At 43.2% G+C, this 22,697-nt stretch overlaps 1 protein-coding gene across 13 annotated transcripts in view; it reads right to left on the minus strand.

Annotated features, from left to right (window-relative positions):
• Nucleotides 1-287: 287 nt before the first annotated feature.
• The window catches only part of LOC117430755 (disks large homolog 3-like), a 56,737-nt gene continuing 34,327 nt past the window's right edge, over nt 288-22,697 (minus strand). For 2 of the 13 annotated variants that reach the window (XM_034902787.2, XM_034902792.2), the window contains 21 exons: nt 22,623-22,676; nt 21,782-21,832; nt 19,873-19,997; nt 19,296-19,465; nt 18,746-18,882; nt 18,509-18,653; nt 18,121-18,277; nt 17,642-17,785; nt 14,306-14,462; nt 13,836-13,950; nt 8,221-8,335; nt 6,149-6,325; nt 5,543-5,618; nt 4,818-4,920; nt 3,743-3,784; nt 3,513-3,563; nt 3,225-3,326; nt 2,961-3,133; nt 2,399-2,508; nt 1,948-2,039; nt 288-1,151 (listed from right to left, as the gene is read on the minus strand). In XM_034902787.2, coding sequence (XP_034758678.1) covers nt 1,045-1,151; nt 1,948-2,039; nt 2,399-2,508; nt 2,961-3,133; nt 3,225-3,326; nt 3,513-3,563; nt 3,743-3,784; nt 4,818-4,920; nt 5,543-5,618; nt 6,149-6,325; nt 8,221-8,335; nt 13,836-13,950; nt 14,306-14,462; nt 17,642-17,785; nt 18,121-18,277; nt 18,509-18,653; nt 18,746-18,882; nt 19,296-19,465; nt 19,873-19,997; nt 21,782-21,832; nt 22,623-22,676 — 2,403 coding nt within the window. In that variant the 3' untranslated portion in view covers nt 288-1,044. Of the gene's footprint in view, nt 1,152-1,947; nt 2,040-2,398; nt 2,509-2,960; nt 3,134-3,224; nt 3,327-3,512; nt 3,564-3,742; nt 3,785-4,306; nt 4,353-4,817; nt 4,921-5,542; nt 5,619-6,148; nt 6,326-8,220; nt 8,336-13,835; nt 13,951-14,305; nt 14,463-17,641; nt 17,786-18,120; nt 18,278-18,508; nt 18,654-18,745; nt 18,883-19,295; nt 19,466-19,872; nt 19,998-21,781; nt 21,833-22,622; nt 22,677-22,697 lie in introns of all 13 variants that reach the window. The other 11 variants (XM_034902791.2, XM_034902802.2, XM_034902789.2 and 8 more) reach the window with 8 other exon arrangements.

Raw genomic sequence — 22,697 nt, forward strand, 5'->3', positions numbered from 1 at the left:
TTTGTAAGACATATCCTAATTAGGATACCCCTGAAAACAAACTCAATTATGTAGATGAGATTCTAACCCACTGGTTCAACAACAAAGCCTTTGCCTGTAGGGAGAATCAACTAATCTTCAAGGGCCATTTAAATAGTTGTTCAAACTGAAAATACAGTGACAATTTCACATATTTTAGTTGTAAGGCAGCTTGGGATTTTGTAGGGACCCCAGGTCACTCCTCCCTTATTCAGAGTAGCTTTAAAAATGAGTCCTAATAAAAATCAGAAAGCCCTCCATGCAGACAATTTTCATGATGTGTAAAATAATGCGTATTTTTAATATGTAGTAAAATTATCTTTCCATTGGATTTTAATCTTTATCTTCCTGTTCAATATATAAATGTATAGATTTGCGTCCCACAATTCCTTTCTTCCCACCTCCGGAGATGAAAAATCTTGAATGGCTGCTTCACAAACTGCTGGCAGCCAATCACATAGCAAGCTGGTTGTGATAATTGTGAGCCAAAGTTTGTACTTTTCATCACTGATTTGAATTAGAAACATTGGAAAAGATCCCTTGAATAGAAGAGTACCAGCAGGGGGTTCTATTTATAACTAGTCCTTATAGAAAAACCTCATTGGTCTCTTTCTGTCTGCTCACCCTCCAAGTCCATAATGCAAGTTTATAAACATTTACAAATCGTTTCAACTTGTACGATTCCCCTTGGCAAACTTTTCAACATCCCATTTTTCAAATGCTTTAGGACATTCTGCTGATCCTTTCTGTCCCTCTGTAGACCAGAATTGATTTATTTTCCTTTTTCTTTTTTTAAAATAGATCTAAAATTCATTTAGAATGACATTTTCCAGTCTTCGATGGAATTGCAGAAAAACTCATGCAGGGATGCGCACAGTCACGGTAATGGTGATAAAGACTTGTTTTTAAAGAGTAACAGAATGATGACAATAAAACTCGATATGCAACATATCTGTAAAAAGGGGAGGGATCAGACTTGATCGGGGTGGGGAAGCCCCGCTCCAAGGCAGGGGGTTGGAGGGACGCTCAGAGCTTTTCAGAGGAAGGGATCCAGATGTAGGGACCAGATTGTTCCTCAATTATCAGTTTTATTTTGTTGTAGATTTCTTCTAGCGAGTCACCCTGTACAATGGCTGTTGATAAAAGTGAGGTAACATTAGAATAGGTTTCAATAACAAATTCAATACCGCTAGCAACAAAATTACCCGCATTGTGACCGACATGGAATCACATTTGCTTTAAATTCTAGAACGGTTTACATTTGAACTGTACTTTCAAACTCTAAATGGTCTGGCAAACGACTGATACGTTTCATATAAGAAATATGTAATAATGTAATTGGCATGCAACTTGCAGACTGCAATACAGACCTTCTGGATTTCTACAAATTAGACATGGACATTTGTCACAAAGACTTATAACGTATACTGTGAATGACAGTAGCGACCCATGACTGGCTGATGAGGTACCAAAGGATACATCGTGGGAACAGACTATTTTATTTACATCCTAGACACGTGTATGTTACCACCTCCATACCCTTTGTTGTCATGATTACCACCAAAAACATTTTGCTCTAAACAGATAGAAAATTGGAAGTGGGTTAACAACATGTACTGAAGCTGTGATTCAAAAAATGTACCACAGTATGTGTGTCCTGTAGCAAGCTGCAAAACCCCAAACAAGAATAGGAACTGTACTGAATAAGCGACAGACTAGCCATAATACCTTAATATGTCACTTAAAGCATATTTTAAAAACGACAAATGAAATTGCCTTATTTGACTTCAGCGAAGGTACATATGTGAAGGTTTAACCCAATGTGATTAGACACATTCATGATGCAAGGGTAGCCTGTCCCCACCCCCCACACACATCAAAAGTAAGCAAGTCTTTCAACTATAGCAGTGTTGAAAAAGAAGAACCCACCTGTAAAATACTCCCCAAACTCTTGCTCCAGCTTCACTGCCTTGTCGAAGACTTTATTGGCTTGTTCGTACGTCTGTCTTTTATTCATTTCCCTAGAAGAAAAAAGAGCAGGTTAGAACACCGATCGGTCTTACGCAGCCATTTTCATGGTTTATGTGGGCAGCACTGATGCAGTGCTTGTTTGGAGCTCACCCATGTGCAGAATGACACTTTAGAGTGTCATCTGTGGGATTTTTTGTTACTGTCTATACAAACAGCTTAAATGCGGCACCCACACAGCCAGCTTAACGCTCCACCTCAGCTTTCTCTGCTCGAACTACCTAATTGCTCAAACTGGTGCTGTGGCATTTATTAAAAGAAAAGGTCACATGAATACATGCACATTTGAAAAAATGTAAAAAAAATGGGAGCAGGAGCGGCCAAATAAAGGCCACTGTTGTTTCTCACTTACATAAGGGCTTCGATGGATTTTGGCTTGATGAAAATGGCAATTGAAAAAAGTTGTGCTTGTTGCAGCCTCTTTATGGCATTCCCAGACACATCCAGGATACAGTGTTTTCCCTATAAAGAAGGAGAGTTCAGTGTTGATGTACCATACAAAAAACACAAAGCAGATGGTGCTCTGTACCATCAATAAGGAGGAATCTGTTTTTCCTGATTCCACTTAACAGATCAATATCGAGCACAATTCCCAACAAAAACGCTAATGCATTCTCAGGTAAAAGTACTTTGATTTTATTATTAATTTATGAATTCCTCTCATTCTAAAGTACTTTCAGGCAACAGCCTTGAGAGATAGCTTCTAAGTAACTTATATTCTACATCCCAAGACAAGTAATAGTGTCCATGATAAATTTGCCAAGTTTACTGTGCTGCTCTTTATGCCAACTCTTTCCTGGTGCTCCAAAGTGCACAAACTGGCTATTGGAACCAATTTGTATACATTTTTTTATTTGACAAAACATATCTTTCATCAGTCTGGCACACAAATTTAAAAAAGACACTCTACGTACCCTCTCTGCAACAGCCCTCACAGACTGGATGCTGGTCCCATACAGGTTCTCATTAAACTGGCCTGCCTCAATAAATTTATTATCCTGAATGTCCTTCTCCATCTGCTCTCTGGAGACAACAAAGTGATAGTCCTGGCCGTCCAGCTCGGTCTCACGCTGGGGCCGGGTAGTGTCTGTAGGAGCACACAGATTCAAGAGGGAGAGTCACTTCAACAGTGCATTGTAGATCAGTGTGTGCAGGAATATGGAGAAGGAAACACTTACGTGGTACACAAGATCCAAACTTGTGGGGATACTCTGAAATCAGATCATCATTTATTCTGTCCTTCATTGGGCCCAGGATTATCACAGGTCTGGTGTAGTGAACTGAACAAAACAAAACAAAAAACACAATTACTGTAGAAGTAACATTTCTTGCATGCCTTCATTTGGTATCTCCAACTTCAGTTTCAAAGACCGCTAATTCTGGGCTGTCTAGTCTACATAGTCTATAACACTAACCATGCAGATGGAGGGAGACATTTAATGAAAAACAAAGTATTTATTACTTACTTTCCTGTCGCATAACAGGTTCGTAAGAGAGAATGGTGTCTTCTTGACCCTCTGCAAAAATAAATACAATATTAATTGCACCAGTATTTGCACTGGAACATACATACATATGTAAAGAATACACATTTTGGAGCATTAAAAATGCCCCACTCCCCACAAAGCTGGTTGAAATTAAACAGATGGATAAGGCTCCAACCCCAGAGATCAGTATTGAAATGATAGCCACTTACTGGAGCTGCTTTCACTGTCGCTTGTGTTGGATGTCACACATTCTGGAGGAAAAAAGAAGAAAAACTGAGCTTAACTTTTAACTGAAATAACGTGAAACTGCCTGTAAACACAACCCATTATCCCTCAGCAAAAGGCTAGTGTAACTGTCCCCTTCTTACAGGAAGTGTCCCTGAATCAGTGTAATAATGAATGTGTGTTTTTAATTTCTTGTGTGGTGGAAAGAAAAATGAGGAAACAAAACAAAAGCCCAATTCTCCCCTTCTCTCGTCAGGATAGCTAGCAATAGGAAATGAATTGCTTCCTTGAATTGTGTTTAAATTGAGCAAACCCTTTACATTCAGGAGACTTCTTGTAGTTTGAACTTGCTCAGGCCACAGCTAGGAGTAAAAAGCAAATAAAAACAATATGTAGTTTAATCTTCTTAACTACAACCCAAGCATACTGCATTTTATGGGGCTCATTTCAAAGTCCACCAATTGCCTACAGGCTGTGGCTCCAATTTAGGTATATCCGCAAGTCCCGTTTATATTAGGAGGACAGCTACATGGGAACCCCAAACTTACTCAGACTCTTTGATCCATAATAGTCATCGCTTAACCCTGGGAAGTCCTGAATTTCCAGACAACGAGAGCAGAGACGGAAAAACAGAGAGTAGAGACAGAGTGGAGGTTAGTGTGCTGTGAAGAGAGAAAAGGCTGAGAGACCTGTGCAGAATTCAGTGAGTCGAGAGGTTGTCTGCTGGAAACAGTGAAACCCTTTCAACTCAGTGACATTCTGTACCCTCAGTGAGACAACCATAGGACAGGATTTTAGTCATTTGCATTCCGTGCAAACAACCAGCTTCAAACAAACAGCAGAAAAATAAATTCTGCCATAAAAACAGACACATGCCATCACACTTCGTGAAAGGCATGTAGAAGTCTGCCCAGAGAGCAAAAGAAAGAGTGAAGGTGGAAGAAAGATAAGCCTACAGTGTCTTAGTGTTAGTAGGTCTACAACACCTTTCTGCACTATTCAGCCTTAGGAAGAGTCTTCAAATGCATCATCAAGGTCTTCACGCACGCTGATACTTACGTTCCGTGTCCACTTTTTCCTGCCCAATATTCTCCTTGCTCTTGTAAAATGGGAACTTGCGCGAAAGGTTGAAGCTCTTTTTGCGCTTTGCTTTGACTGACTGCTGAGAAACATGAAGATGAAGTGAAGAAATGAAAAAAAAAATAAAATAAAAAAAAAAAAAATGTGTTTCAATGCAATGCGGACAACCAAACATTACTCATGCAAAACAAAGAAATGAACCAAAGGCAATGATTACGGCACATCAGGTGGGTGGATCAAATGAATGCAAAAAGAAAATATGATAAATGCATGGGAAAAATAAATAGAATAAAAGTAAAGACCATTCCACAAAACTCATCCTAAAAGCAAGTAAAACCTTGCAGAGTGGTAAATGGAACAAGAATTAGATTGTGTGCTTGGGAATATGTATGTGACAATTTGATAATGTTAAACAAGATAAATAATTGCAAGAAACTTACTATGAGGAGTACGTTTGAAAAATGCCTTGCCACACTTTACAGCGTCTCTTCACACTGTTGCCACACAGCCTTGCTGCCAGGAGGAAACATTTAAAACACTGTCTGAAATGTGACCCCCCCATCGTTCTGGCAGGAGTCCTTTGGTTCCCACGCTATTGAGAGCTGGGTCAGTTTCCTTCCATGTTGGTTTCTGGTGATTAAGGAGTACTATACTTGACCTATGGTGTCTAAGGGCAGTGATATATATTAAGAAGCAAGACTCACCCTGTTTGACTCAATCATGCCGGTCCGGGCGTGGAACTTCACAGTTTTTAACCTCGCTCTTTCTTTCTTCTCAACTCTGCAGAATACACAATCTTTTCATTATATCCGAGAAAAGTCTAACAGGCACTTTCCAGGAACTCAATAAAAAAACAAAACATTTACAGACTCAATAGCTATTAACTGCTCAAACTGATCAGATACAATTACTGGGAGCTAGAGGATCCTTGCTCAGCTCCTCCACTTGTTAGTTTCAGGGAAAGTCATTTGACAATCTTCCTGAATGGGAATCGTACCCTTCCACTACATATCATCGTTTGAGGTTAACAATTGTTCACTGCAGTCCAAGTACAAACTTTCTGAATGAGTTCCTCCTAACAATCAGAATAAGAGAAGTGAAGCTCACACACAGACCCACAGGGACCGCAGGGCGCCTCACTGGATTTCTGGTGTCCCTGTGGCAGCTGTGGTTTCCTGTGAAATATTTCTCTCTCCATGACAGAGTAGGACTCTACTGTGGGGATGACATGTTCTCTGTGTGCTTGGATAGGTGCTGTACACACCCTCGCGTTCTTTCTCTTATTCTTCAAGACATTCAAGCTAGCCTACCTCTTTTTGCTGGGGATGACCCCGATCTGCTCGCTCTCGCCATGTGGAGTAACGAGCCGTGCTTGCCACCACTCATCATCGGAGGCATTGATGACATGCAGGATGTCTCCGTACAGAAAGCTGAGACCCTGGCTGGGGAGGCAACTGTCCCGAGTCCGGTCGTAATCAAACAGAGCCCTGCAAAGTGGAGGATAGGGTTAATTAAGCTTGCTACAGGGTCCCACTCCCTCTGATCCTTCAACAGCAAATCAGGAAAGCTTTTGATTAACTAGAAATGTTTTGTTTTTTTTGTGAACAAAAACAAAATGATAAATGGCATCTCTGATGGAATACAGTAGTTTGTAAAAATAAAATGTTAACATTTATATTGCCAAAGCATTACGTCGATCATCCAGGAAATCAAAAAGGTCACACAATAAAGCAGCCACATTAGGCAAAAGGACAAAGTGAATTATACTGTTAAAATATGAAGTTGAAATCTCAAATTGTTCAGAAGATTAGCGGTTAAAATAGTGGCGGTGGCATACTGACAGGTATAGATAAGCTCCCCTCACGAGGATGCACCATTAGTAAAGGCTGTTAATGGTCCTGCAGTAATGCTGTGTCCACAGTGCAGCTTAAAGCACACTGGATTAGTGACCTCATACCCTTCATACAACAGAGCTACTCTCCACACAAACAAGCCCTCCATTTATAACCTGCAATACCCTGATCAAGCAATGAGGTGGATTCAAATCTCAGTTTAAGAACAGCTGCCAATCCCCCTTCTAACAACCTCCAGGTCAGGACTTGAAATTAGCACAAGTCGATCGGGTGATCATGCCTTTCACATAATTAAACGTTCTGCTAGTGCATGTATTTTTTCGGTCACCCGTTTACACAAAAATATTGTAGCGTTTACCCCAAAACTAATGGCAGAGGGATGCAAGAGAAAACGCTGGTCCCCATTTTTCAGCTATGAATGCAATGTATTACACTTTTGATAAAATCGAGTAATATACACATTTAACAGCCTCCACTCCCCCTTGTCAGTAAACACTTTGTTCTGAATGCCTTCTGTACAATAGTACAAGTTTATCATTATTAACAGTAATAATGTGTCAAGTGTTTTCAATGCGTAGTTCCACATGGTGAGTAAAAAGTAAATGCAGGCTTGTGTCAGTGCTGGCATTTAACAGGTCAGATGGGAGGGATTAGAAAGGTTCTAGGGTCAATGCATACATACAGTTACTTCTAGAGTTCTCTTGCGTGACAATGTACAACACCAGTAAAATCTTTGTCACATAATATAAAGGCTGATGTTTTCCAGCAGATTATTTTGGAGCAGGGGAATGCGTTTACGGGTGCTAAACAAACAGGGGCCTTTTAAAGAGTAAGCAGCAGCCAGACTCGTTTGGTTTCGGAGAAAACTTTAAGAGCAACTATTGAAAAGTCATCATTAAATCCAGAACGCGTCTTTTTTTATTAAGATCCATTTGTTTGGAAGGCCTCCCAAAAATGAATACTTTGGAATCTGGGAAATTACATAATTATAATAATAATAATAATAATAATAATAATAATAATCATCTGACACACCCAGTTTTTGGGCACCGCATTTTATAAACTGCTTTATTGTGTCTTAATTATGGACAACAAATTCCAGTTGGTTCTGCATTTGAACAATAAATCCAGGCTTAGGAAACTATGAACAATTACATCTGCCATGTACAGTTAAACTCGCCATCACCAATCTGAAGAAATCTCTCAACAGCAGAACGGTCCGTTCATCTTCCGTAATTTGTGTTTTCTTAATGAGTCGACCAGTTGCTATTGTGTTACTGTTGGCATTTACTGTTGCCATCTGAATGAAATGTGCAGTACAATAAAAAACAATGAATCACTTACTTAGAGGTGTATTCATTTGCTATGTCCCTACTGCATTAACAAGCCCTAATGTAACCATCAGTAGAAACTCTCTTGCAGCCCCACTGTATTTTCCTTTTCTTCTCCAGCAATGTCATCCATCTGTTCTGTTTTGAAGTGTGCTGGTAGCAAGGTGAATTCAGAACAGCTGAATGTTGGTACTGTACCTGACGTAGAGGGATCGCTTCTCGCTGGTGCGCAGGGACCCTGACCCAGAGCTCATGCTGCTGTTCATCATCTGCTCCCGCAGGTCGTGGATCTTGGACTCAAAGCGGCTGTATTCTGCAAGCAAGGGAAAAGTAAGAGATGACAAAAGAAGTGTGCATAACTGGGGAGTGTTTCTATCCTTTATCCACAGTATCTTAGCAGGGCCCTTTTTGGGTACTTATTACAGAAACTGAATAGCTTGGAAGATGACCCCATTGCCTAGCCCAAAGTAGATTTCAGAGACAAAGTCCACAATAAACAGCAGTGCCTTGGGAGTACCTTCAACAGTAATGGGTCCCTTCACGAAATGGAAAGTTTAATGCAGTCCACACGAAAAAAACTAGAGGGTGGAAGGGACCATTACCAGTCCCCTCCCCCCCACACGGATTCTGATAAACACTAACATATGCTCTCAATTGATAACACAAGACTGTGCTTCAATATAACTTTGACACTCTGTCTGCTAAGTGGTAATAAATAATGAACCAGCCAACGAATTTGCTTGAAAGACACCCATGAACAAACATCACCCTTATCTGAGCTTTTCCCTAGAGGTAAGGGATGAGCTGGTTCTTAACTAATATCTCCACAGAAATTGTCTGCAAGCCCCTCAGGCAAGGAAGAGGTTAAACACACACACACACACACACACACACACACACACACACCGCAGTCAGAGACAGAGGACATCATCATCAGGTGATGTAACCTGAAACCACCTGCCTGTAACCACGAGCAACCAGAGTACAGTGAAACCCTACCTGCCCATGCAAGCTGGCAGAACCAGTTCAGACATCAGACAAGCAAATAGTAAGGGGAGGAAATACCTCAAAACATATATACACACACACACCTCCTTACTTCTAAATCATCAATACTTTCACAAAACCACCTATCAAACTTTGAATGCAGTCACTGAAATAAAATGCAACAGTCATGGCGACACTTCTTTAAACATACAGAAAGAATGTTGTTTAGAGCCAAGTTTAGAATGGAAATAAACACAGAATACAGCCAGCATGAAAACATCACAGGCATCTGCTGTTTAGTATCCACATTACTACACTAGCACCCACCTGGCATAAACTATACAACATTGACTACTAAAGCATCAGGCCTCGGCAGAACAACAAATAACCCCCGACACTGCAAGCACTGGTGTCGGTAGCACTCTCCCCTCTAAGGCAGAAAACGCTGGCATGTTATTGGAGGGGAAAGCGCTGGGATTCAGATGAAATGGCTTTGTTGACAGATATCTAAAACACAGGCAGGCAGTCTGGCTTGAGAGATTAGCCAGCTACTAACAGCGTTAAATGAAATAAAAGCGCACTGCTATCGAGTGCTGCAAACTACAATGTATTACGTCTGTTTTGTACTCATTCATGTTAGCTATTAATTACAGATTGAAAAGCTGAGCTGAAGAGGGTGCTATATCATCATCATCATCATCTTCACAAGACAGCAGAACGCCCACTTGGTTTGGACTAGCATCAAGCTTGCTGGAAAACACCAAATGGAGGAATCAAAAGGAAAGTAGAACATTGACAAGCACTCACATTCTTGTGAGCAATCAGTGAAGTCTGTTTGGCTGGTTAAATATTACTGGGGACTATAAACCATTCTGCAGGTAACCTCCGCTCCCCGGCCAAGGTCAAACAGCAGAGGCAGACTCTACAACAGGTCGCTCAGTGCAGGCTACCCATGCAAACAAGATGATCTCTCTTCCTGGTAAAACAGGAGCAGTTGCCAGAAAGCTCTTTGCTTTTGCCCAGAGTTATATGAATTATTTATCAGGTCTCCAAATAGTTCATTTAGCAGCAAGCAAAAGAAAAACCACACACTTTGAAGTTGAACAAAGATGAAGCAACATGTTGTTTTTTCACTTGTCAACTTAATATGTGAATTGATCCATTCATATATTTTCAGCTATACACTGAAATACTTTTTGAAAAACAAATGTTTGTTTTAACCCAAGACATAAATGTGTCGGCTACAGATTTAGGAGCCCACTAGTCTATACTTCCGGTTTGTCAGTATTTTATTCCGATTTATAATTTGGATAGGAGTTATTAATTTTGTTCTTCTATCGAATTGTAATGTAATGGGCATTCATATGTAAGTAAACTAGTTTAATGTTTCATTGAGAAGGTTAGTCAGGTTACATATTAATCATTAACTTTAAATTCAAGGCTGTTAGCATCTAGACTCAGACTGGTAATGAATGCAACACAGGAAAAGGAAAATTTAAAAATTTAAAAAAATCAACAGTGTGCTTAGAGTTTGCATTGGATCTTTGGTTTTGTGTGATTCCAGCTAGCTGCTGGGCAGAGGCAATGAAGTAGTGCCAGCTAACATACTTACTTTGATTTAGTTTAGTGGCTTTGGTCATTCAAGTGAAAACATTATTATAAAGGCCAGCCTGCACAGCTATGAATTAGCTAAGCAGCAGTGTAGCACAGGGTCTCAATGGTTTATAGCATGATACTAAGCAGCAGTGTAGCACAGGGTCTCAATGGTTTACAGCATGATACTAAGCAGCAGTGTAGCACAGGGTCTCAGTGGTTTACAGCATGATACTAAGCAGCAGTGTAGCACAGGGTCTCAATGGTTTACAGCATGATACTAAGCAGCAGTGTAGCACAGGGTCTCAATGGTTTACAGCATGATACTAAGCAGCAGTGTAGCACAGGGTCTCAATGGTTTACAGCATGATACTAAGCAGCAGTGTAGCACAGGGTCTCAATGGTTTACAGCATGATACTAAGCAGCAGTGTAGCACAGCTCCCCTCTCCCCAGTCTGGGCTGCACAATTACAGCCTTTTGCTTCACGCAGCTGTTTAAAACAGCTTCCCCTGTCCTTGTACTTCACTGCCATCTTTATGGTGGGATTTGAAATGAAATGTAAATGAGAGCTTTTATCTAGAATATTAAAGCTATGGAAAGCACATGCTGAAACAGATACCACACTCTCCTGGTGTCGAGATCAAAGCCAGTCTAAGACATCAAATTAACATCGGAGTTTTCCTTTGTACATCAAAAAAGAAGTATTGAAAATACATTCTCCAAGTCTGCAGCAGGTAATATATAGAAAAAATGAAAAGCTCATCACCTGTTTCATGTCAGGGCCAACTTTATCACAGATAGTTCTAAAATCCAGGTGGGCCTTTTAGTACATGCAGAAAGAACTGATCATTGTGCAATTCATTGTTTTGAATATGAACACACCTATGGAGAGCTCATCCCTATCAATGAGGAACAAGAAAACACTATCAAAGTTTACCAAAACTATCTGCATAAAGAATGGCCTCGTTGCCCCAGTAATATGGGGTGCAATTCTGTCAATCTATGGAACCATCAACCACTCCAGTCAACGCAACCAGAAACAATAGGCCTATGTCTTCCCGTTGTTAAGAACTGGTGCAGTTGAAAACTTCAGTGCAGAAAATAACTACCATTCCAAGACCACCTCGTTTTTCTTTAGTTTACCAGGCGCGATTCTGCCACATTTCAGGAAATGCTGATAAACCTGACGGGTCTGAAAACAGACACCGAGCCTAAACTGGAGTTCAAGTTTAATACTTTCAGTGGCAAATAGGTCATGAATTCGATTAACACTGTTTAATGTATCACAGGACTCAGCGTGACGCTTTAGAACAGCACAGTAATAGAACAAAATATATTATTCTGTTAGGGGTCAAAACAACACCTTAGGGGTCAAATTAAATACTATGTACATTTAGTAATGAGTGGTGAGAGAACTCATTTAACTTTCTCAACACTTGGGTGCATCGATTAACAATAACAACATGCTGGACAGACAGGAACAAAACAAAACAAAAAAATTATGAACGTGATGTGCATGCGTGCCAAACACTCCACTTACATAAAGGTAAGATCGTGTTCAAATGGAGCTAGTTTACACAATTAAATCGCCAAATAAGTATCAGAAATCAGACACGTTTACCAGTTCAATGTGGTTTATTTATTTATTTATTGTTATTATTATATATGTTTCAGTGTAAAGGCGACCTTTTGGCGGCCTAAAATAGAAACACACACACACACATAGATAAATGACCTCACTCTTTTTTACAGGTATAATGTTTTTTTTGTTTTGTTTTGTTTTTCCCCATAAACACTGAAATGCTGTGTGTATGGCCTGGTGTGCTTGTCTCACCTCTTTCGGACGGTCGGGGTCAGGCGGAGCAGTCGGGGCTCCCCAAACCATCTGTTGGGAAACACTCGAATAATCCCACGCAATCCTAGCCGCTCCGGGGAAGACACGCTTCCCTAAAGTCTTTCTTAGCGCTCCTCCCTCCCGGGGCTCGAGTGAATGGAAAGGCGCCCTCGGACGGAACTACAGAAATCGCTCCCGGAGTCGTGTCGGAGTCTTGAGAAATTTAATATCGCGGGAGAATCCTGTCGCTCTCCTCAGAAGTATTCCGCAGGTAGTCGCGTACCCATCCCCCAACCGCGATACGACACACACACAATCCTCTCTGAAGTTCAAACTGAACGCGTTTTTCTCTTCTTATTACTTTCCTTTCTTTTTTTTGCTCTCCGCTCACTCGCCCATTCTCTTTCCTCTCCTTGTTTCCAGCTGTCGGGAGCCCCGATGTTACAGTCTCGAGCCCTTCCTCCGACCCGGCGCGAGAACCCGAACCGTTCAAACCGGTCTGATGTCGAACTCCGTAAGGGCCACCCCCGAAACTGAATCCGGCTCAAGCAGCCAATCAGGTGCCACGGAACATCGTTTGCAAAGCCGACCCCTCCCTTCGAGAGCGCTACCTGTATTAAAGGGCCAGCACACCCATGCCACAAAAAGATGAAACAGTGAAGCAATAATATTGCACGTGGGGGCTGAAACGTGACATAAATAGTATTAATGGTTTACCAGTAATATTTATCAGTAATATTTCACTGGACTTGGGTCTACACACGTGTAATAAACACACACGTGCACATAAATACTCAATACTCCCCGCCCTGGTGGAGTGCTGTTATAATGTAAATTCTCAATGCGCCAGGACTCTGACCCCCCCCCCCCCGCACAGGTGGGGTGCTGTTATAATGTAAATTCTCAATGCTCTATTGTTTGGGCTGCACAGGGCTCTATTGTTTGGGCTGCAAGTGCTCTGCAGATGTCATGGATATACACAACAGCCTGGTTTGGACCAGCGGTTCACAAAACAACGTGACGTTAAACCTACACGTTAGGAAACCGGGACCAAATAAGGGAATTAAGGCAAGCCCATCTTAAAGAAAAAGGTGTACTTTTGAAATAGACATCCCCAAATCTGTTTAAAAAGTACACATACTGGGACTGAAGGAGGCAATGGGAAGGGGGAGAATCAGGGAGAATCAATGGGATCAGAAACGCTCAGGGAGAGGGAGAAGGACATATAGAGAGAGAGGAAGCAGGCTTTCAATGTTACACAGATTAACATTGAACAAATAAGTAAACACACACGGCCCCTGATATCACAGCAGGGGGATCAGGCGGTTCCTGACTCCTGTGAAATAACAGCCATGGGACGATCCTATGAAAGAATCGATAGTAAAGGCGAGTCCACACCTGGGTTCCTACCTTCTGGCCGGTATTGGGCGATGATGGTGACTGTCTGCCCCGCCCTCTTCAATGCGGCGGCCGCCTGCTCGTGTGTGGCGTTCCGCAGATTGACCCCGTTCACCTGCAGAGGACAGGCACACATGCTCACAGGTGTGGATTCTACTTTTTCGATAACTGCATGGCACAGACAGCGACAGACAGTGAAATAGTACGTAAGAGACAGAAAGGACGACACACAGATGCAAGAATTGGATGTACAGACACTGATGGTTACAGAGATAAGAAAACCAGTGACAGAAAGACAGGCAGATGCTGTATATTTCAAACTACATGCAGACAGCTACACACAGAAGAGAGACACAGTGAATCAGACAGACAGAGAGGCATGATTCTGTTACAACAGTCAGACACGCAGGAGCACAGATGACAGCTGGAGAGAGGTCTGGATGGATGGACGGATGGAGAAGGAGGCTTACCGATAGGATGCGGTCTCCCCTCCGCAGCTCCCCACTGAGGTCTGCCGGCCCCCCCGCCAGGATGAAGGAGACGAAGATCCCCTCCCCATCCTCACCCCCCACAATGTTGAACCCCAGTCCCGTCGAGCCCTTGTGAAGCAGGATCTTCCGCGGCTCCCTGGAAGAAAGAATGAGAACATCAAAGGTATAGAAGGGACCCAAATCAAAATGGGTTTGTGTGCATCAGGTATGACATTTATATTTTATATACAGTATGTTGCATATGCTTATATTCTGTACATACTTTATATAAAACAGCCCTTTAAATACATGTATGTAAGGGGCCCCTTTCACATACGTTCATATGAAGCTAAATATGTTGCATGTGTGCATTGTTTTATATGCAACATATGTTGTTTTTCCACACAGGGAAAGAAAGGGATGGAATGGGAAGCCACGGGTTGGAAAAAAAAGATCAACAAGTACAAAAATATACAGCAGCACAAAGAAAATACCAAAATAAAAAAGCAGGTTTTTAAAATGCTCTCTAGAGGAATCCTCAAGCACTGAAGAGATCTAAACTGGCCCTCCAGCAGCACAGGACCCAACATTATTGACTCAGCCAATCAAGAACATGGACACTGGAAGTTTAGCTGTCTGTCAGGAGACTTGGTGCCCCCCAGTGGACAAACACAGGACATCAGCCGCACCGCCCCATTGCCTCAGACTTAAACTAAGATTACATCATCAGCCAATAAACATTTCAGACTTTCCGGTGCTTGTGTCCAGAGAACGTCAGCTGCTGAAGATGAAAGGTCATGAAAACAAAAGGAAACACTGCCAAGCAGGGAACATGAAGCAACTGATCCCCATTTATCAATCAACGCTGCATAAACAGTGTCTGCTCGTCTTCAGCCTCTGAAGCAATGTAAAGTTAATGCTTTGGTAATCTAACAAGGAGTAAGTCCTGGATTTCACCATAAGTGTTCACGACTATTTTGTGAATATTTTTCGGGAGGAAATTTCTGCATTTGCACCTCTAAGAGACTGGTGTTTCTCTTATGAAGTGCAGAGGAACTCTGTGCATACTCCACAGCACATATACTGTGTATACATGATGTGCATCACGACCATGCAATACTGTGTCTCTTATAAATGTATACATATTATGATTCCCCCTAACTGTGTTGAAGAATTACATACGTCACCTAACAGTTCTGTTTTGATTAGAGAACTAAAGAGAGAACAGGATCGCACCGTGCTTCTTTCAGCATGTGGAGAAATCAACGTTGTTAGGGAGGACGATAATAAGCCGTTCTAGGAAAAACAACAGCCAGCTCTGGTGTGCAAGACATCAGTGAAATGAGTGAGGCGTGCAAGCCCCTCTCAGAGAGATGGGTTACCTTGGTTACCTGGGCTCGCAGTTCTTTAGCCTGAAGGGAGACTGATTCTTGGCTTGATGCGTTGAGGGATTCCTCACAAACGCCATTGAGGAGGAAACGTTAACTGTGAACATTGCTGGACACCGCCTGTCTGTCTGTCTGTCTGTCTGTCTGTCTCTCTCCCTCCTCACCCCAGTGGTCGAGGGGTGGTGGTTGTGTTCTGCTGCGTGGTTCCTGTCCCCTGGGTGTCCTGGTTTGACCTCTTGCACGTCCTGTCCTGCCCTGTGTTCGCTCGGTCCCAGGCAGAGTCCCTGCAGGTCTCAGTCTCGCACTCCTAGCTCCCTCACGGCTTGTTAGTCTCTGTTCTGCTGTTTTTCTCTGGGTGGCTCTCGGAGCTGCTCTGTTTCAGACACACTGGATCACTGAGCTACTGATGGGATGCAGCCCAGCTATAGCTGTCACACACACACTCCACACTGTTTACAGGACGTGCTTAACCCTCTCCTACCCAGAAACAGGCTAGAAAATATACTTGGCAGCCCTAACAGTGATGAGGTTGGCGTACTGCACTTAACCATAGAGTTACTCACACCCACTCTATTCCACACCAAGCCCAGAACTGAACTATGCCTTCCACACTGCTACACTTCTAAACAACACTATGCTTAACTGAATAAATATCTGTTGACATGGTAACATGTGATATTAAAACCAGAGCCTGTTCCACATAGCTTTTGGCTAATTTTTTCCAACCTAAATCCTAAAACTTTGAATGCAGAACAATTTAGTTTAGCTTTAAACTTTTTAGCATGTGGAGTTTGGAAATATAACACATAGTGAAAGGTGTAAGTTACTCTTCGTGGGTGTATATTGTACCACTTTTCTATGGTGAGGCTCTGGGACCTTTTCTCTCCCCCCGCCCCCTGCGCTCAAAAACCAGGGGAATGTAAACAGTGGTGAGCCTGGCTGTGAAACACTAGCTGAACCCCTGTGTGTCTCTCCCTTGTGATTAACAGGCAGCTGATTCCTCTGTGTTTATTTTACGCAGAATGAAGTTTTCCTCCTGTACAGTGACGTGCTGCCAGGGCCAGTGGGTCACTCCAGCTGGTACGGGTTTGTTTTCTGTTTCATTAATTATCCAAGGGGGGACGGTGCCAGCTTTGTTGCTGGATATTAATCATGTGAAGCGCAGGGCGCTCGTTATCATCAGCACCCTTGTAACATGTCTATGCCACCTCAAAGTGCTTCACAGTGGCAGATCTAAATATACATTTAAATATGTGATACAGAGTGGTGGTGTTTAGATCCCAGGAACTGCTTACTGCGCAGGTTTTGGTTTTGGAGTGAAGAGCTTCAAATGCAAGGTCTGTGCAATCCAGAGACGCGAGAGCTTGAGGATTTCAATGCGTGTACAGAATGTGGGCGAATGCGACCATTTACCTCGCGTCTGTAACTGCGGTATGCCAGCAGCTGGAAAGTAAACGCTAGTCATTGTTTCGAATGGCTTTTCAATACATTTATGGTAGCGGCAGCAGAGCAGGGTGCTTATATTTATATAAGAGAAGCGGTGGGACAACCATTCTTCTCCTCTGTCGAGGGTGTGGAGCCATGTGAGAAAACACTGCGGTCTACATGCGCAGATACTGTGCCATATACTGGAAGCACAGATAGATAGCTGATTATGTAGATGGACAGTTTGAGATGGACTGCTACAAATCCACAGATATACAGCAACAGGGCATTGCCTCTCTGTAGGTAGTCCCAGGCAGGTATCTGTGATTTGAAGGCATTGCAGGCTTTAATGGCAGAAGCAGCCCCCCCCAACCAATAGAGCTGAAAGCCCCCCCACAAACACACGCAAAATACAGCCCCCATTGCAGAGCAGAGCAGCCAGCCCAGTGCAGTGCAGTGAGTGCCTCCCCCTCACACAGCAGCCTGTGCAGCAGCAGGAGGGCTAGCGAAGCAAGGTTAGTACCTGCTGGAAGAGGGGGCCAGGCCAGGGCGCAGGACAGTGGGGGCAGGGCTAGGACCCACTTCCCGGGACACCCTGCTGTAGAGCTGGGGGGAGGGAGGGCTGGACTCCGCTTGTTTGTGGACGACACTGTAAATGGGTTCAGCCCTGGGGGTGGGTGGGAGAGTACAGAAATCACACTGTGAATGGGTGGATGTGAAGACGCCCACAGCTCCGCAATACTTGTGACACCACTCTCCACTGAACCTGCCAGCACACCTTCTGTTCACAACCTACACCAGTCAGTACAGTCTCAGCTCTACCAGTGTACCAGCTAGCACAATCACAGCTCTACCAGTGTATTCAAGCATTCTGTCAATTTCAATCGTGATATACTGCAACCCATATTTAAGAAAGAATAGAAACAGCGGGTCTGCTTTACAAATGCCACAATATCGGTCTCTTCCCTTCCAAAAAAGGAAAGGAGCGCAGCAGCCACTGACCTGGTGAAGTCGTCCTCCCCGATCATGTGACGAGGGACAGGGGAGTACCTGGAGGGCGTGACCTGAGGAGGCTGGTAGGTGGGCTTGCTCTCGACTCCGCCCAGGTAGCCCATGTTGGAGTTGTGGCTGACGTGGTTATCAACCATAGCGGGGAATGCTGCAGAGAGAGAAAAGGGAACAGAGATATTGAAACACGCAGTACGCAACAGCAGACCTGCCGATAACCAGAACAAATCATAAATTGGCTTGCATTGATTTGCTATTGTAGATACATTTGTTACCCATCTGGAAAAAAAACAGCAAAGGCTTACAGCGATTGCTGTACAATTCAGTCAAACTGCACGAACGCTGGCTGTCACAGACAGGAGCTAGAGGAGGGGCTACGTACTGCTGGTGTAGTCTGGGGGGGCGTACATGTCGTTCATGTGTACAGGGCCCGGTTTGGCCACCTTCAGGTAGACCATGTCAGAGGTGTTCTTCAGGGCTGCCACAGCCTCCTCGTGACGCACGTCCTGCAGATTGATGTTATTCACCTGCGGGGAGACAGAGAGGCGCTGTATCTCACACTGGCACAGAGGGGGGCCCATCTCACACTGCAGATAAACAGGTAAGAAAGAGAGCTCACAGCGAGCAGGCGGTCCCCAGTGTGCAGCCTGCCATCCTTCTGCGCAGCTCCTGCTTCGATGATCTTGGTGATGTAGATACTGTTGTCTCCGGGGATGTGTTGATTCCCGATCCCCCCCGCGATGCTGAATCCCAGTCCTGGAATCCACAACACAGGCAGGTGAGCCATGCAGACAGCACACATGCGAGTGTTTCATTGTGTAAACCAGTGGGCGTGTTCCACATGTCAGTGAGGAAGGGTCACTACAGGCTTGCATTTCCAAACATTAGCAGGTGGATGCATGCCATTGACAGGTTTAATTATTATTTTTACTTCTTTTAAAAAATGTAATCCCTGTTCAACTTAAAGGAATACTTTAGATATTTACTAAATTACCTTTAGGGTAAAAGATAATGCTGACTAAAAGAAACATGCCAAACATGAGTGCAGAAACTGTAAAATAATATTATTAGGAACACATATCAGATAAAAGATTAAGTATTAAACATGTATAGCATACATGTTGTGAGTAAGTGTGTGTGTGTGTGTGTGTGTGTGTGTGTTTCTTCACCTTTCGGTCCCTTGAGCAGGTTGATCTCCATGATGGTTTCGGGTGGAGCTTGTCTTCGTCTCACCAGCAGCCTCACTACTGGCCCCGCCTCCTTCAGCGCCTCCACTGCCCGGCTGTGCACGACCTCCGACACATCGACTTCATTGACTCGCAACACACAGTCATTCACCCTGCGAGAGAAAGAGAGAGAGAGAGAGAGCGAGAGCGAGAGAGAGAGAGCGAGAGCGAGAGAGAGAGAGAGAGAGAGAGAGAGAGAGAGAGAGAGAGAGAGAGAATGTAACCCCTCATTAACCCTGAAAAAGGAATGAGATCACTGTTTCAATGTATTGAAAACCCTCTCTTGTTTTAACACCAAACAAAGTCATACAAAGTAGAAGGATGAGATTAGCTACACCCAGCGCTGGCACGGGGCATCAATCCTCTAAGGAGCTCTGGAAAATAAATGTGTGATTGTAAAGCTTCAATGTGAAGCACACAAACACATACAGATGTACACAGCTGCACAGTCACAGCTTTCCACCCTAAAACTATTCCTGTTTTTGGGGTGAGAGGAAAGGGGGGGGGGGGGTGCACCTACCCCAGCCTGCCGTCCATTGCTGCAGCCCCTCCCGGGATTATTTTAGTGATGAAAATCCCTGGGTCATCTGGAATGTGTGGATTGTCGATTCCCCCAGCAATACTGAATCCCAGACCGGAGTTACCCTGATGAAAAAAGTATACAATACAAATAAAGTTCATTTTTTTTTTTTTAAATAACTGAATTCAAATACTGACTGATCAATACTACTGTTCTCTATACCATTCTCAATCAGCATATATGAGCTGTGTGGTCCGGTGGTTAAAGAAAAGGGCGTGTAACCAGGAGGCCCCCGGTTCAAATCCTGACTCACTCACTGTGTGACCCTGAGCAAGTCACTAAACCTCCTTCTGCTCCGTCTTTCAGGTGAGATGTTGTTGTGAGTGACTCTGCAGCTGATGCATAGTTCACACACCCTAGTCTCTGTCAGTCGCCTTGGATAAAGGCGTCTGCTAAATAAACTAATAATAATAATGATTCTCACTGCATACTTTGAATCCAGATGAGTAATACTTATGGGTGAGGATCTGGTGAATTCCAGAGGGACTGCATCTCACTGTTTGTGTTTCCATACTTGTGCACTACATTGTGGAGTTGCTGACAGGAGTAGCAGTGACAGTGTTTGTATACATGGTTCTTCAAATATTTAAATAGTTGTACTCTCTGAAGATACAAGCTGTCTTTCACAGAGCTGTCCTGTCTGAAACTGCTGGAAAGGTAGATAAACTGTACTATCAATATTCATGACACAGGATAGCACCCCAGACATTTAGGGACTGAAACCTGGAATAATTCCAAATCCAACATAGCAATTATAAATTATGCCATCCATCGAGTTGGACCGGATGCCTCTAACTGCCTCTACAGTGAACCACAGAAGATTGACAAGGTACAGCCAAAGCCATATTCTGATGTCATGATGTTTACACAGGTTCTGATGTGTGATGTCGTCATCACACTTGTCATGATGTCACCTTTTACAGAACTGTTGTAAAACAGTGTCATTTTGAGAAGTGCAGTTTTTAAAACAATGCATTCCTTTTCATATCAGATGAATACCAGAAATGTGTTACATATCTGACAAATCCTAAAAACCGAACCAGGTTAATGGGCCAAAAGAATACTGAAGCTGACAAGATAGTGCTCTATAAACTACTCAACAAGACAGTACTGCACACAGCTGGAAAAGCCCTCATTTTAGTTTTCCATAATTAATGAAAGTCGGGCAAAACAATGAATGATGCTGAGCAATAAAAACAAAAGCGTTTCATCAGAACTCTGGCAACTACAGAGAGTCTGGCATGCTGCATAAACACAGTACTCAAACAGACCAGAAAAGTGGAAGTTTTCATTGACATTGCTACAGCAGTTTTTCTGTGTAGTATAGATACAACAGGATAAACTGTTACTTTCTCAGAACCTGCACCAGTAAAGAGATGTCTAACTAGATCGAAAGGGAGACAGAACAAGAAGACTCAAACAGTACACCTTGTCAGACAGACAGCCAGGACTACGGGGGAGTCTACAGTTGGGAAGATTACAGCTTCTGCCTCTTTTTAGCAGGCTGTGCACTAAGCAAGCAGCTGCTCAGTACCACGTTCACCAGCAGGTATCCCCACTGAACAAAGGGGGAGGGAGGGGGGCGTTGACAAGTGCTGTTCTGTGAGCAGGAGTCCTATTGTGGAAATCCTTGCCTTAACGTGAGAGTTTTACTGAGGCCATGCTTTGAAGGCTTCCTCAACAAACAGCCTCCGCTGCACTGATACATATTACAACAACCCAGGCCCTGAGACAGAGCAAGAGAGACAGGAATGCATAGCGCCACCTAGTGTCTCTCATTGGCTATTACCCTCAAAAGAAAAAACAATAAATAAATACTAAGAAAAGGACATCACTTAATCACACCTACCCTTTCCAAAATAATCTCTTCATATTTGTACATTCCATCGCTACCATTTACCTGGAAGATAAGGAAAGAAACAGCTTTAATACATTTATCTTTTTCATGCTATGACAGTTCTGGTTTTTATTCATGTGCGCTGCAGAGCTGAGAATGGAGTGATTCTGTGCTCTTTATTAAGATGCAGGGTGACAGTGCTGCAGAGCTGAGAATGGAGTGATTCTGTGCTCTTTATTAAGGTGCAGGGTGACAGTGCTGCAGAGCTGAGAATGGAGTGATTCTGTGCTCTTTATTAAGATGCAGGGTGACAGTGCTGCAGAGCTGAGAATGGAGTGATTCTGTGCTCTTTATTAAGGTGCAGGGTGACAGTGCTGCAGAGCTGAGAATGGAGTGATTCTGTGCTCTTTATTAAGATGCAGGGTGACAGTGCTGCAGAGCTGAGAATGGAGTGATTCTGTGCTCTTTATTAAGATGCAGGGTGACAGTGCTGCAGAGCTGAGAATGGAGTGATTCTGTGCTCTTTATTAAGATGCAGGGTGACAGTGCTGCAGAGCTGAGAATGGAGTGATTCTGTGCTCTTTATTAAGATGCAGGGTGACAGTGCTGCAGAGCTGAGAATGGAGTGATTCTGTGCTCTTTATTAAGGTGCAGGGTGACAGTGCTCAGAGCTGAGAATGGACTGTTTGATGCTCATTATGTTGTAGGGTCCTAGCGCTAGAATGATCTTTCCTTTTTTCGTGTATCCTGGTGTTTAAAAGCTTGAATGTTCTTTTTTAAGAGAAGCTGAATAATAACCGTGTAATAATGAAGCATTCACAAAATGCAAGATCCACGCTGAAGAGATACTTACATAAGGACCTGGGTCCAGGGAGTCTGCATTTACAATGATGGGAGGAGGGTTAGCCTGGAAGAGAGACATTGAAGG

The sequence above is a fragment of the Acipenser ruthenus genome, chromosome 26 (genome assembly GCF_902713425.1).
Source record: "Acipenser ruthenus chromosome 26, fAciRut3.2 maternal haplotype, whole genome shotgun sequence".
NCBI classification, from domain to species: domain Eukaryota; kingdom Metazoa; phylum Chordata; class Actinopteri; order Acipenseriformes; family Acipenseridae; genus Acipenser; species Acipenser ruthenus.